This window comes from Diabrotica virgifera, chromosome 8 (assembly GCF_917563875.1).
Source record: "Diabrotica virgifera virgifera chromosome 8, PGI_DIABVI_V3a".
NCBI lineage: Eukaryota > Metazoa > Arthropoda > Insecta > Coleoptera > Chrysomelidae > Diabrotica > Diabrotica virgifera.
Genome location: NC_065450.1, coordinates 41700215 through 41717048, shown reverse-complemented (window position 1 = coordinate 41717048; position 16834 = coordinate 41700215). Strand labels below are relative to the sequence as shown.

The following is a 16834-nucleotide window of genomic DNA, read 5'->3' as shown; positions in this document are numbered from 1 at the left end:
AACGTGGCACCCATCGTTCCGACAGCTTTCTTACTAAAGTCTTCGGAGTCAATTCTGTCAAACATAAAGTTGTGACAGTCAAAACTACAAATCTACTAAAAAAGTTATACCTCTTTCCCAATTACAAGTAATGAGCTGCAAGGGTAGTACCAAAGTACTGCCTCTGGGAGGTAAAATTGTAGGAAACTCAGTGTTTGGGACTTCATCGCCTCTCTAAATTGTAAACACAACTCAAGTATCTAAATCTACGACTACACCAACTGTTACTACGAGCAAATTACAGACGGAGAAATCTGATGTTAAATTAGAGGAATCAGGAGCTGAAATTGGTAGTAACGCCTCCACAACCACCACAAACTGTACTAGAGAAAACGGAAAATCATCTGTTCTGGAAGATATTCTTAAAGCATCTGGTGTAATAGCTGAAGAAAATGCTGCAGAGGATTATGATTCAAAGATTGAAGAATTCCATATTTCTCAACATAAAGTGGGGTGTGAAAACGTGAGTCAGGAATTGGTCATCAAACGTGATCAATTATTGGAGGAAATAGATAAATGTGAAAGTAATGTGGAATGTACTTCAATCGAAGACAAAATCCATAAAGACTGTATAAGTAATGATATTGGTAAGTAATCATAGTTCATATACTAAGTATTATGTATAACAGTGTCCACTGTGTACATGAGTTTTTACTGTAATTTACTTAACGATTCATCTTGGTAAAGTATTTTTCTGGGACTATAAATTAGTTGTAATTTTGTGATACTAGGGCGGCTCGATAAGTACTTAACCTTCAAAAGAAAAACGAAAATTTGGGAGAAGTCGTGATTTATTTCTGAACGTAGTCTTCTTTTAGCTCGATACCCCTGACCCAGCGATGCTCCACCTTCTTTAACCCGTCTGAAAAATACATTTTATCGAGGTCTGCAAATTAGGCTTCCTTGGCGGTAATGACCTCCTCATTCGACTTAAATTTTATTCCCAGCTAACGACTTTTTTAAGTTTGGAAACAAAATGTGGTCGCACAGGCCCGAATCTGGAAAATACGGTGGATGGGAGAGCAGTTCGTAGTCCAATTCGATCAATTTGGCCATGGCGACGGCGGAGGTGTGAGCCGGTGCATTGTCATGGTGAAAGAGTACTTTTTTCTTCCCCAATTGGAGTTGATTTTTCTGTAATTCGACGTCGAATCGGTCCAATAATGCGGTATAGTAAAGGCTCGTGACCATTTTGCCCTTTTCCAAGAATTTGATATAGTTCATACATACCTTGTGAATCGCAGAAAATGGTGGCCATCACCTTTTCGGCCGATAGGACAGTCTTCGCCCTCTTAGGAGCACGTTAGCGGGGTGACGTCCACTGTATCGACTATTCCTTGGTCTGTGGTGAAACCATGTTTTGTCGACGGTTATGAGTCAACGTAGAAACTCATTTGAATTACGCTTAAAGAGTCTCAGACACTGCTCTGAAGTGGTCTCATTGTTGCGCTGATTGTCCGAAGTGAGCAAACGTGGCACCCATCGTTCCGACAGCTTTCTTATTAAAGTCTTCGGAGTCAATTCTGTCAAACATAAAGTTGTGACAGTCCAAACTAACCCATCTACTAAAAAAGTTATTCCTCTTTCCCAATTACAAGTAATGAGCTCCAAGGGTAGTATCAAAGTACTGCCTCTGGGGGTAAAATTGTAGGAAAGTCAGTGTCTGGGACTTCATCGCCTCTCTATATTGTAAACACAACTCAAGTATCTAAATCTACGACTACACCAACTGTTACTACGAGCAAGTTACAGACGGAGAAATCTGATGTTAAATTAGAGGAATCGGGAGCTGAAATTGGTAATAGTAGCGCGTCCACAACCACCAAAAACTGTACTAGAGAAAACGGAAAATCATCTGTTTTGGAAGATATTCTTAAAGCATTTGGTGTAATAGCTGAAGAAAATGTTGCAGAGGATTATATTCAAAGATTGAAGAATTCCATATTTCTCAACATAAAGTGGGGTGTGAAAACGTGAGTCACGAATTGGTCATCAAACGTGATCAATTATTGGAGGAAATAGATAAATGTGAAAGCAGTGTGGAATGTACTTCAATAACAGAAGACAAAATCCATGACGACTGTATAAGTAATGATATTGGTAAGTAATCATAGTTCATTTACTAAGTATTATGTAAAACAGTGTCCACTGTACACGTGAGTTTTTACAGTAATTTACTTACCGATTCGTCATGGTAAAGTATTTTTCTGGGACTATAAATTAGTTGTAATTGAGTGATACTAGAGCGGCTCGATAAGTACTTAACCTTCAAAAGAAAAACAAAAATTTAAGAGAAGTCGTGATTTATTTCTGAACGTAGTCTCCTTGTAGTTTGATACACTTGAGCCAGTGATGCTCCATCTTCTTTAACCCGTCTGAAAAATACATTTTATCGAGGTCTGCAAATTAGGCTTCCTTGGCGGTGATGAACTCCTCATTTGACTTAAACTTCTTCCCTGCGAATGACTTTTTTAAGTTTGGAAACAAAAAGTAGTCGCACGGAGCCAAATCTGGAGAATACGGTGGATGGGACAGGGGTTTGTAGACCAATTCGATCAATTGGGCCATGGCGACGTCGGAGGTGTGAGCCGGTGCATTGTCATGGTGGAAAAGTAGTTGAGAATTTTTGTTTAATTATTTTTTTCAATTTTTTAAACCCTTTGTATACTACGACGGGTTGTTATGTTATTCACAATTTATCGTTAAGCAGCCTTCAGATTTGTTGAATTTGGTCCAAATTCCAACGAAAACTTGGTCCCGATACTCAGTTAAGAGTAAAACTAATACAAAATAATTCGCGCAAAACGAAATCAAGAGACGTCTTATTAACTGCGCCCCAAAATTAACGCATAATTTTAAAAACCCTGGTAAATCAAATAATTTTAATGTTTCGATCTTTGTGATAATATATTATTGTTACCACCGGTATATTGTAAAATTTGTTGAAATAACGGTAAAAAACGCTGATGTTTTTACCATTTTTTGCAAAAAAATTTAGTTGGGTTGGAATACGTTGTGCTGAACGTTTAAAGGGGTTTTTCAAATTTATTAAGTGTTTTTTCTTTGAAATGAACCACCAGCAGCAAGAAAATCGAAATTTTTCAGAAAGTGACTGTATAAAGCGGCAGTTTCACATAGCAGTTCACTGTTATCACAGCGACTGTTAGGTAGGCGTGGTTTGGCTGTCACCTTTTCTTCGTTGTGAATCATACCATTTCGATCGCAGTAGATTGTTATAAGAATTACCGCGATAAGTAGAAATAATTCTAGTTTTGCTATCGCAGTAACTTATTTATAAAATAAAAATGGCGAAATCTGGCGAAAATACATTACATTCTCGGACGAAAAAAAAATGTTTTTATTCATTTAAGAGAAAGGATGCAATTGCAAAAATTGCGGAAAAGGTGGGTATAGATTATAGATAAAGAAACTATAAAAAAGAAGATAGCATCCATAAGAGCAACGTATCTACTAGAAAAAAAGAAAATTCATGATAGCCAACCAACCGGAATGAGCACAGATGATTATTTACTGTCCAACAGTGCCATGGTTTTAATGGTTCTGTTAATAAATTATTTTCCATGTCAAGCCAGGTCTGTTTAATAAGGGTGTATTCACCCAATATCTTTTTTACTGTATGTTCGTTTCGCCACCGAGGGTACTTTTTTTCCATAATATTTTTTTCTTCAATAGTAATATGTATATAAGTTGTTACACCATCTACACCTTTTTTTATTCGGCGCCATCTTTAAAAACTGACTATTTCATTTTGACATAAGGGTAGTGAATCAGTAGGTAGCAGTAAAACCCATCGCAGTAGATATATCCCCACCGCTAAAAGCCGCTGCGATAACAGTGAACTGCTATGTGAAACTACCGTTTTAGAATCGTTACTCTTCGCGAAGAAGGATACACTCAAGTAGAACTCGCTGAACGTTTTAACGTCACCCAGTCAACCATTTCAAGAGTGTTAACACGTTTTTCTGTTACTGGAAGTAACTCGAGAAGACCCGGTCAAGGCCGTAGAAGAGTTACAACTCCTAATCAAGACCGGTTTTTGACACTTCGTACACTGAGACAAAGGTTTGTTACCAGTACTTCTCTACAAAATGAATTTTTGGATCGTTATAACTTTAGAATCAGCCAAAATACGATTAGAAGAAGACTTTTCAAAAACGACCTACGCCCTTTCTTTTTTTTCCCCCTGGAAGCCGTCTGTTGTGAACCGGTTGTACTGCAGCCACTTGGCTTATTGTACATCTTCCATTGTTTATGAAACCCATTCCAGAATTCTGGAACCCTGTACCAGCTTGTACAGGTCTAGTGGGTGGGTGCCATATAATTTTGGAGTCCTTTCGATGTCTCCGAAAAGTGTTTGCCGCCTCCGATCCAATGCCTCACAGTCATGCAAAATATGGTTGACTGTTTCAGGTTCTCTGTTACAGAGTCTGCAGCTCAAGTCTCCATGAAACAGCCCCATTGTATGCAGGTGACCCTTAACTGGCGCATGTCCAGTGAGGAAACCTGTTATGACTCTGAGCTGATTCCTGCTTGTTTTCAGCAGTAACTCAGCTCTACTAGCACATGTCCGTCCGATATACATCTTGCCATGTGTTTGACCAGGTACACTCTCCCAGTGTGAGTTGTGTTTGCTTCGGATCCAGGCTTTTTTTCGTTCGCGGACGGTGCTTTTTGGCACTCCCACGGCCGGCTTTGGACCCAGGTATTTTGTAGCTGATGCTCTCTTGGCAAGTGCATCAGCTCTTTCATTGCCGTATATGCCCCGATGACCTGGAACCCATACCAGTATTATAACACTGTTATGTTGTGCCAGTCTATCAAGTTCTTGTCGACATTCCCACACCAGCCTAGAGTTCACCTTAGGGCTTATAAGAGCCCCAATGGCTGCTTGGCTATCTGTGCATATGTTAACCCGCTGCAGTTCCAATGCCCTCAGGTTGTTTTCTCTTGCACACTGCAAGATTGCAAAAATCTCTGTCTGAAATACGGAGGTACATTCTCCCAGTGGAATAGAAATGTTGAAATTTCCACCACTATAGAATATTCCTGCGCCCGAACCGTCTGCAGTTTTAGACCCGTCCGTATACCAGGTGCAACCCTGCAGTCTGGGTCGAGAGTTTCCTCTGTCCCATTCGTCTCGTGGGCAAATGTCCACTTGAAAAGGTACTTCAGGCATATATCTTGATGTCATATGGTCAGAAATCATCATCCATTCGGCATCATTAATTTCATTCGTTATTTTACTATGTCCTGATTTAACTGGTACGTTGCTCAGGTTTTCTCGCAGTCTATAATAGCCCATTCTCGCCTCACTTCTTATTGTTATATGTAAAGGAGGGAGATCCAGTAGTGCCTCCATAGCTGCCGTAGGTGTGCCCCTCATAGCCCCCGTGATCCCGAGACAAGCAAGTCTTTGCACCTTGCTTAATTTGATGATGGCACTTTTTTGCTGCACTTTTGGCCACCATACCACTGATGCATATGTAATTGTGGGTTTTACTACCATGTTATAAGTCCAATATACCATGTCTGGTCTCAAACCCCACATTTTTCCATGAGTACGTCTGGCTACCATTAACGTAGATACCGCTCTCTTCGTTATTCTTTCTATCTGCTGATTCCAAGTAAGTCTTGAGTCTAATATTATCCCGAGATACTTCACTTCACTCACCAGATTTAAATGTATACCATTTAGACTTAGAGGACCCAATTCCTCTGAATTCCTTCTTTTAGTAAATTTCATGATTTTGGAGTTTAGAGGACTGATGTTAAGCCCTACATTTGAAGTCCATTCTGTAACTACGGTCAGAGCCTGTTGCATTCGATCTCTGACTGTACCATTAAATTTTCCGTGGGCTAAGATGACTAGGTCATCCGCAGGACCTACGCCCTGGAAGGGTATTAATTGGCCCATTATTGACCAGAGACCATAGAAAGCAAAGATTGCATTTTGCTCGTGAACATGTTGATTGGAATAATGATGATTGCGGAAGAATATTGTTCACCGATGAATCCAGGTACTATCTTTTTCTGATGACAGGAGAAACCGAGTGTATAGAAGGCCTGGGGAACGCTACGCACAGTGTAACACCGTAGGGACTGTACAGTATGGCGGCGCCTCGGTAATGGTGTGGGGTGGGATTCATTTAGAGGCTCGTACGGAATTAGAATAGATCGCGGGCGGCTTACATCGCAGAGGTATATAACAGACATTTTAGAAGAGCATGTCGTGCCATTTTCACCATTTATTGGGGATAATTTCATGCTTATGCAAGATAATGCCAGGCCACACACGGCAAGAATTGTGCAGCAGTATCGTCAGGAGGTTGGAATTCCTGCCATGGATTGGCCTGCTAGACATCCTGACCTCAACCCAATAGAACATGTTTGGGACATCATAGGCAGACGACTACGACAACTACCTAATGCACCAAACACAGTAGATGAACTGTTTTTGCGGTTGGTTGAAATTTGGGATCAAATTGATCAAGAAGAAATCAGAACGGTTATTCTCAGCATGAGAGATCGTTGTAAAGCAGTAATAAATGACAGATGAGGCAATACTCGATACTAGTACTCGGTACTAGTATTTTCTTCAACTTTAAAAATTTCAATTTCGTCATTAATTTATAACGTTAGTTTGTTTAGACCAGTTGTTTGTTTAGATGTTTAAAAGCTGAAAATTTGTTAATAGCTTAACGGTGTCTAGTCGGACAAAATTGATGTACGGCAACACTGGAACAAGGGAAGTTTTAATTGTGGAACGTGATTTTAATTGTGGAACTTGTCATCCTGACAAGTTTATGATTGTGAAAAATAACAGGTTGTTTTTATAATAATAATAATAATTTATTCATCGATAATAGGTACAAATTTTTCAATATTTACATATATCTATCAAGTGAATAAATTAACCCGAAGGTCTCCGAGAGGTGTGGAGGATACACCTGTTTCGGTAAATAGGATATACAATAATAAATAACAACATGATAACATAAATATAACCTAAATAACATATCATAACATGGTCAGCCCAATAGGTAAATATGTTTGATTCAAATTGAGACAGTCACCAGATGTCCCCACAATTTCTGTCAGGGTCGCAACGTCAAAATGTATAGGCACCAAGTTGGATACGATCCTATTCATAACACCCAAACCCGCATACATATTAAGAAAAATAAATATATAGAAGAGTATATTTAAAAATTGAATTATTGATGTCATGCTACTATACATTATATATAATAGCATGACATCATTAATTCAATTTCTAAATATATTATTCCACATATATTTATTTTTCTTAATATGTATGCGAGTTGGGGTGTTATGAATAGGATCGTATCCAACTTGGTGTCTATGCATTTTGACGTTGCGAATCTGACAGAAATTGTGGGAACATCTGGTGACTGTCTCAATTTGAATCAAACAAATTTTTCTATTGGGCTGACCAACTATCCCTATATAAACAATGGTAATACAATGCAATAAAGAATATAACTAATTTTTTTTAAGTTATAAATACCTACATAGTTATGTTTTAGTAAATATGATATGTAGAAAAAATAATATAATGAAAACAATACAATAAATACTTAGTTTAACAATAAATCACGAATAATTAAATTTTTTTTAAAGTACCTAACAATAGGGAACTTACACATTTTTTTATTACATAATAATGTTCTGTTTGGTTTAAAAATGAGATTTCCAAAATTTCACGCTTCAAAAACTCATAATAACTTAGAAATACAAATTTAAAATCTTCTGTGTTTTAAAATAGTTCAGACGACCCGTGACGTCACATCGTTTTACTACATGGCTATTTTTATGGTTATATTTAGGTATATTCTTCTTCTCCTTCTTTAGCTTATTGGCCTCCACCTACTTGGGTATTTGGCCACCTCATCGTCGCGGAATAAAGGAAAAATATTTGTATTCTAATGACATTTATCGTATGTCATTGTAATAATGTATACCAGTTTGTTGAGATTGGAGTTTGATACAGTTTTTGAAGGAAAGGAAAGAAGGTTTACTATGGAAAATAAAACCATTTTGTAAAAGTACAAGTTTTCTATGAATAGTTCAAACGATCAAAAATACTTGTGACGTCACATAACTGTATTTTCTACTGACGTTTATAATGTCTAATTTAAAATTATATACAATTTTGTTTACTTTGTTGGCGCAGAATGTAAACATAATCATATGACGTCACGACGCATTTTGGGCTAGCTGCTTTAATTTGAATTTAGAGTCGTCTTTAGGGGCCAAACGGAACACAAAAACAACTTTTTTATCTTTGATACATGTTTTAAATTATGTTCTGTTGTGATTTATAACATTTTTTTCGAATTTAAAATTTTATGCAAGTTCCCTATTATGTATGGCTCAATTAGTTAGTAATATTTTTGAAGAATGTTGTAGATACGCATGTTTTCATTAAATATGATAAACATATAAAGCAATAAATCAGTTTAAAACAATAAAAAATTTGAAATATAAGCGAAAGCGAATAATCTAACTATTAAAATTTTATAAGAGTAGTGACTGGAGTTTTATTCTTTTTGTTTTGTTTTTTAAGGTATGCAAATTTAAGCTACTACATATAATGATGTCACAAAAATTTCTTGTTTGTTCCATCAGCAATGATTTTAATTTCTTTTTAAAAAGAACATTCTTAGTATTTTTGATATCACTGGGAATATGAATGGATATTTTCGGGGCTAGAAATAAAAAACTTCTTTGACAGAAGGACTTTGTCATTTTCGGGACAATATAGAGGTGTTTGCCTTTAGTATCATGTTCATGTGAAGGTAAATTACTGTCTGTTTTCATGGTGTGATATTTTGAAGACACATAAAGAAAGTATAACTATTTCAAGTCAAATATATTACTTTCCCTATATAATCTGTAGAGTAAGTGTACGGTTTAGACATAATAATTTTCAGAAATCTTCTTTGTATGATTTCTAGTGGGAGAATGTGTGTTTTAAGGGCGCTTTCCCAAGCCAGTATACCATAACGGAGATGACTTTCTACTAGTCCGTAATAGAGTGTGCGAAGGTATATATTAGGTATGTGTTTTTGAGATGCTTAAATTTATATATAGGATAAACTGTAGCTTTTTAATGATATATTTAATGTGAGATTCCCATTTTAGGCGTGTGTCTATAATAACACCTAGATATTTAACATTTGTTACAGGTTTAATATAAAAATTTTGTTTATTATGTGATATTTGAAGACGTTTGAAAAGATCAGTGGTCAAGTTAGAGGTAAATATTGGTAGATAAACAGCTTTCTTAAAATTGATTGTTAATATTTTGTAGTCAAACCATTCTTTTATTAGTTGTAGATCAGTTTCTGCTTTTTTTAAAAGTCATACCAGTTCTCAGCATCATAGATAATAGCAGTATCATCAGCAAACCCAATTATATGACCTGTACTGTGCAATGAAAATAATCCATTTATATATAGATTAAACAGGACAGGACCCAATACCGTTCCCTGTGGCACTCCATATGTTATAGCTCTTTGCCCGCTTATTATTTCGGAGACCCTTACTACCTGCTGTCTCTCAGAGAGGTAACTTCTAAATAATTGTAAACAGTTGTCTCTTATATCAACTTTCTCCTAGGTTTGCCAGAGGTTATTGTGGCTAACAGTGTCAAAAGCTTTGGCCAAATCAAGAAATACACATAAGGGAGCGTTCAAGTATTACGTAACGCAATTTTGAAGATTCCCCCCCCTCCCCCCATGTAACGCACAGTAACGTTTTTATGTACCCCCTCCCCCTACCTAAACGTTACGTAACACCCAAGTGACAGTGACCATTTGAACCTAAATGGAAAACTAGGTTGCAAAAAGTACCGGAAACTCGGTAAAAGAACTTTGTTATTATTTTAATCGCATTTGAGGTAATAATAAAAACTTACAATCATCATCCAGCCTCAAAAGTTCACTGCTGAACATAGGCCACCTCCCCTCGTTTCCAACCACGTCTATCCTGCGCCGCTCTCATCCAGTTTTTATTTAGCTTTCTTACGTCGTCTGTCCATCTTGTAGGCGGTCGACCGACGCTTCTCTTGTCTTCTCTTGGCCTCCATTCCAATAACCTATTTGACCATCGCCCATCTGTCATTCTGGCTATGTGTCCTGCCCATCTCCACTTCAACCTGGCTATCCTTTTGATGACGTCAGTCACCTTTGTTCTTCTCCTGATTTCTTCGTTTTTGATTTTGTCTCGCAGAGTTATTCCTAACATTGATCGTTCCATTCTTCTCTGCGTTACTCTTAGTTTGGTAGCTGAGGCTTTAGGTAAGGTAAGTGTTTCTGATCCGTACGTCAAGACTGGGAGGACGCACTGATCAAATACCTTTCTCTTTAGGCATGTGGGCAACTCACTTTCAAAAGTTTCTCTCAGTTTTTCAAATGCTGCCCACCCAAGAACGATTCTTCTTTTTAGTTCATGTGTCTGGTTATCCCTGCTAATCGTAATTTCATGTCCCATGACATGAAATATGTCCAAAACTTACAATAATAATCTTTTATTACTAATTTTACATTTACATTTTCCCTGCTTGGCCCCATCCTTACATACATTTTTGGCTTCATCCTTTATTGTTCTTCTCATGCATTCTTCTATTTTATCTTTTTTAATAAAAACTTAAGATAAAATAACATATTTATCATTTCAACATTTTATTTTGCTTAGTAAAAATTTTTGTATAACAAATAATATACGATGTTGCCAGTAGTTTCGAAAAAATAGTGAAAATAATGTGTAAAACTTTTTGTTCTTCAACGCCCTGTATCGTAAAAACGCATGCCGTTACAAAAATTTTATACCAAGCAAACCCCAATTATTTTTCAGTCTTTCACCTATCTTGATAGATATCTTGAGATCGTGATACCTTTTTCTGAAACACCCTGTATATATAAGAAGGCACTTATGGAATAAAATGATTTTTGTCCTTATTTTAATCAATTTTAAAAAACGCTGAGACCCGTAGATTTTCATATATAAAAATGTGTGCTTTTTAAACATAAATTTAAATGTACAGGGTGATTCATGCAAGCCTACCGTAGTCCACAAGCTTTATTTTTTAACACCCTGTATATTTTTATATTTTTAAAAACTGCTTAACAATCTGATTTCATGGTCTTTATGAATAATACAGGGTGATCATTTAAAATTATAATGTATGGAAACCACTTATGGAATTACGTATTTTTTATGGGAAATAAGCCACAATTTTACTAAAAAATGAATTTATTAACGTTTCGAAGCCCAAATTGGGTTTCGTTGTCAAAATACAAAATACTATTAAAATAAACAAACATGTTGTTGCTAAGTAAAAAAATTCCTCTATAATTTATTTAATCTGACTCATTTATATTGGCAATTCAGACGTATATTATACATTTTAAAGTAGAAGACTTTAAAATGATATCGCCAATATTTATGAGTTGCGTTCCTGGGACGACTTTACTAAAAGATAATTCATTCGATTACATGAAATCAATCCCAACTCAAGAATATCCAATATAATAGGAATTGACAAGATTGGATTGAATGGAACAGAACAACTTAGAACGGGATCCTACAACATTCACAAGAAATAATACGAGGAAAATAACAATACCATATATAAAAGGACTATCCGAGAAACTTAAAACGATAGGAAATAAATTCAACATTTCAACAACATTCAAAACAACAAACACATTGAGATCTATTCTATCTAAAACTAAACCTAACAATGAACAAGAAAGAACAAAGAATTGCATTTATAGAATACCTTGTGAATGCGAACAATTTTATTTAGGTGAAACATCAAGACCATTAAACGTTAGAATAAGTGAACATCAATCTTATATTAAAAATAGAGAATTTGATAGATCTCAAATATGTCAACACGCATGGGATAATGAGCATAGAGTTCAGTGGAGAGATTCAAGTATAGTCCTGAAAGAATCAGATAGTAAAAAGAGAAAAATCAAAGAAGCGGCTCTAATTATGCTAAATGAAACCAATTGTGTCGCAAATTCCTCGGTAGAATGCAGTAGGATGTGGTTACCCATACTGAAAGAGGAAGTCAATAGAAAGAAAATACCACGATTATTAAGTCAATAACATATCGAGTTAGGTACAAATTTTATATTTTAGTATTACTTATTGTATATCTATGTAATATTAATATTATTTATAATTTAAACATATTAAAGTCAGAATTTGGTATTAGTTTTCTTGAAGGTAGATTAAATGTAAGACCAAATACTTACGATGTCGGGATAGTATCACGAGGTTTTTCCTGGTTTTCCCTCGTGATTTACTATGGAATCTCTAACGCGAGAATTTTACTGTCATCGTTGCATTTGGTTGTCTTTTTAAAGAAAGATCACATGCTATGATTTTTTTGCGACGGATATTCTTGAGTTGGGATTGATTTCATGTAATCGAATGAACTATCTTTTAGTAAAGTCGTCCCAGGAACGCAACTCATAAATATTGGCGATATCATTTTAAAGTCTTCTACTTTAAAATGTATAATATACGTCTGAATTGCCAATATAAATGAGTCAGATTAAATAAATTATAGAAGAATTTTTTTACTTAGCAACAACATGTTTGTTTATTTTAATAGTATTTTGTATTTTGACAACGAAACCCGATTTGGGCTTCGAAACGTTAATAAATTCATTTTTTAGTAAAATTGTGGCTTATTTCCCATAAAAAATACGTAATTATAAAAATGCCACAAGGAAATAGTTTCAGAACAACACTTATGGAATAAAATTGTTTTTGCCATGTGTCATTATTTTAGAAAATTATAAAAACTCTAGAAACTATGGACTATTTAAACATAAATTTGAATATACAGGGTGATTCACTCAAGTCTAGCATAGTTCGTTATCTTTAATTTTAATTAAACACCCTGTATATTTTTGTTTTTAGAAGCTGCTTAACAACCTCATCTCAGAAATGTGTATTAGTATTATGTAGGGTCTATTATGAATAATGCCAAGGTGAAATTTTGAAATTATGTATAATTTTCGTCAAGATATTAATCACATAAAACTTTGAAATTAATAATTCAGGAATCACACTTTAAATAAGGGTAGATATTTTTTTTAATATCTATCAATTTTCTAAACTAAGTATCAATATAGTGGGTTTTGTATTTAATGCTTTTTATTTAGACATTTTTAAATAATTTGAAAATTTGCGTATTTAAAACATTAATGAATACCTACTGCAGAAAACGATTTCAGAAAACATACATGATTGATGAACATGTAGTTCCCTCTGCAACCTCTTAAATCCCATCTGTATCTTTTATCTTTTGTTGTGGAGAAAAGTCCAGCTAATTATTGCAAACACATGTTACTGTGCTTCATCTGTGTTACAAATTTTAAGATTTTTTCACTTGAATAGGTACTATTGTCCTGTTGTCGGAACATGAGCGGAGCGTGAGGGTGCAACATATACAATTCAGGGGTCTATGTAAAACATAAAAGAAATTCCGTAGTTTTTTTCGTTTAAGTTAAAAAAGAATGTTACGTAACGCGCTGTTCGAACCCCCCTCCCCCCATGTAACGCCCCGTTACGTAATACTTGAACGCCTCCTTAAGCAAACTTTATTGTTGTTAAGTGCTTCATATGCTTTTGATGTTAAATTCAAAATGGCATCTTGGGTGAGAAGTATTTTGCTTGAAACCAAATTGGTGAGGGGAAATTAAATTATATTTTTTGATATAATATGCTGTAAGCCTATTCTTCAATAATAATTCAAATATTTTAGAAGTATAAATATGTTTTTAAGTTTATTTAATAGCAAACTTTATATAATATATGAAAAAATGTTTGTCCGACAAATATGTTGGGTATTTTAATAAGTCCAACACGTAGAATATGTCAAATGACAAGAATTATGTTTGGTGATAAATAGCAGTTTGATTTTTGCATGAGAGTAACAAATCAATTGGAAATTCCGTCCGACAAAATACATAGGACGTTTTCGTAGTCTGACGTTCGAAATCTGTAACCTGTTCCACAATTAAAACTTCCCCTCTTCCAGTGTTTCCCTACATCAAAGTTTGTCCGACTAGACACTGTTAAGCTGTTAACAAATTTTCAACTTGCTATTATGTAATTAACTTTTTTTGGTACGCCGGATCCTGGCCTATTCGTTCAGAAGTACAGTGGAACCCTGATAAGTCGGCCCCCGATAACCCGGAAGTCGGGCTAAGCCGGACCGGTATATAATATTTGAGAGATATGTAATGTGTATTTGTGTAATTTTAACTATGTATACGATAGTAAAAATGACTCATGGCATACGGCGGCGGCGGCAGAGCGACGGTCATTGTGTCGGATTTATCAGAAACAACAGGCACCTGTTATTCCTTTATTTATTTCAAACTGTCTTAGCATTGTTTAAAAAAGACTAAAAGACTATTAAAAAAAAAAAAAAGAAATGTGTGTGTACTTTGTACGCACGTAAGAAGTTATACTTCTATTATATAATTTCAACGAAATAAATATACTTAACAGTTACAATCCCAAAATTAACAATAATTACCATAAATTAACCAAAACTTAACAATACCAAAAATAAAAAAAATAATGTGTGTATACTTTGTACGCACGTAAGAACTTATACTTCTATTATATAATTTCAAAGAAATAAATATACTTAACAGGTTATTTGTATTTTATTTAAATATTAAACTAACTTTCTGACCTACCACTTTTAAAATTTTTTTATTAAAACCATACCAAAAATAATAATAATAAAAAAAAAGAATATGAATCATCCGGGATTTGAACCCAGGACCTCTCGATCTCCGGTCACACGCTCTCCAACTGAGCTATATTCCCTTCGCTTTGACAGGTTACAACATTTCTCATACATACTGACAAATTTAATAGTGAAGTATACAAAAATACTGTAAATATACTTATTATAAAATATCTTATTCCCGAGGAAGACAAATCCAAAGACACAAAAATTATAATAAATAATACATTTACTAAAAACACTAAAATATCCTTTGAATGACTTATTTGCGCTGACAGCACTGATACATACATATCTTGAAAGATTAGCAACGAACTACATACTGTCTGTGTGCGCATGCGCCCGGTATTATAAAATTTCACTCTCGATCGTAAAGAGGTATAACTTCAAACAATGAATATGAATCGTTCGGGATTTGAACCGGCGATCTCTCGATCTCTGGTCCAATGCTATACCAACCGAGCTATCAAGCCCCGTGCTATTGACGTGTCGGATATAATTACACATCACGGTGACAAATAGATCAAAGTGAAGTATAAAAATAGATATTTTATTATCTTACGCCCGAGGAAGACAAATCCAAAGACACAAAAATTATAATAAATAATACATTTACTAAGAACACTAATATAATATATTATACACTAATATAATATATAATAGAATATTATTCTTTTAATGACTTATTTGCGCTGATACATAAATAATTTGAAAGATTAGCAACGAACTACATACTGTCTATCTACGCATGCGCCAGGGAATTATAAAATTTCACCCTCGATCGTAAAGAAGTATAACTTCAAAAAATATTTTTTAAACAATGGTCTTAGTTTTCACCGTTCATAAAATCGTTCCGATTGTGACTGTATTGTGTGTAGTACAGTCTTGTATTGTTTGCTTCCGTTTGTTTAGGTTTGTGTTTGCGTGTTTTTAATAATTTAGATGTGTAGGGACTGTGCATATATATTTCATGTTATTTCAATTATAACGGAGTTTATCTTTAAGTATACCGTATTTTATTAATTTTTGCCATATTCTCAGGCTAACCCGGATTTTCGATAACCCGGATCGGCCGCGGTCCCGATTAATCAGAGTTATCGAGGTTCCACTGTAGTCATATATACGCCCTGTGAGGATCTCTAATGAGAGTGAAACTTACGTAAGGGCGTTTATGACGCTCTCTAAACGAACTGAACTATAAGACGTCTCTTGATTTCGTTTTGCAGCCGAATCATTTTATATTCTTTGATTACTGTAACTTTTTTTAGAACAAGATATAAAAGTGGAAGAAAAGATGGAATTCGATGTAAATGAAATAGCCGAATTTGAAAATTCTCTAAGTCTCACGTCTCACTTATCTGAAGAGATAACGACCGAAGAAGTTCCTTTAGATGTTTTAATGGATGTTGAAGTATCGAAAATTAGTGATACATAGTGCAACTGATATTTATTTAATTTGTAATTTAACTATTGTACATTTATTCCTTTTTGTATATTTTGTATGTTTGCTAGGCATTGTTGTTTTATTTAAATCTAAAGCAGTTTTCCTCTTGGGCTGTTTAAAAGATTAAAGGTTTGCTCAAAACTATTATCAACTTATTATTTTGTAAGACGTTAGAGGTTATGCAAAAATCGTCTGGACCGCTAAACTTTATTGTAAGTGAATGATGTTTAGGGTTATATTAGAAAAACTTATTTAATACGATAAGTACAAGCGAGGAATCAGATTACTCAATTGTCTAAAATACCCCAGCAAACGAAGCAGTTAAAAATCAAAAAATTACTGGCCCCTATTTTTTAACTAGAATATCTGGGGGAAGTCAATAGAAAAGGCGAACCATCTCGTGGTTATCGAAGTTTTTACTGCGTCTGTAGATAAAACCTACGCATTGTAGATACAAACGTTCAAGTCGAAAAACGTCAAAAGTGAAAGTTGTCTGTGGAGGACGACTTTCTTAAAAATAC

General features: G+C 34.8%; 1 protein-coding gene across 1 annotated transcript in view; it reads left to right on the top strand.

Moving 5' to 3' along the window:
* The window catches only part of LOC126889545 (BRCA2-interacting transcriptional repressor EMSY), a 45846-nt gene extending 29389 nt beyond the window's left edge, over window positions 1-16457 (top strand). The window contains exon 5 of the mRNA XM_050657896.1: window positions 16138-16457. Within this exon, the coding sequence (XP_050513853.1) occupies window positions 16138-16304 (167 nt within the window). The 3' untranslated portion in view covers window positions 16305-16457. The remainder of the gene's footprint in view (window positions 1-16137) is intronic.
* The last annotated feature ends 377 nt before the right edge of the window (window positions 16458-16834 follow it).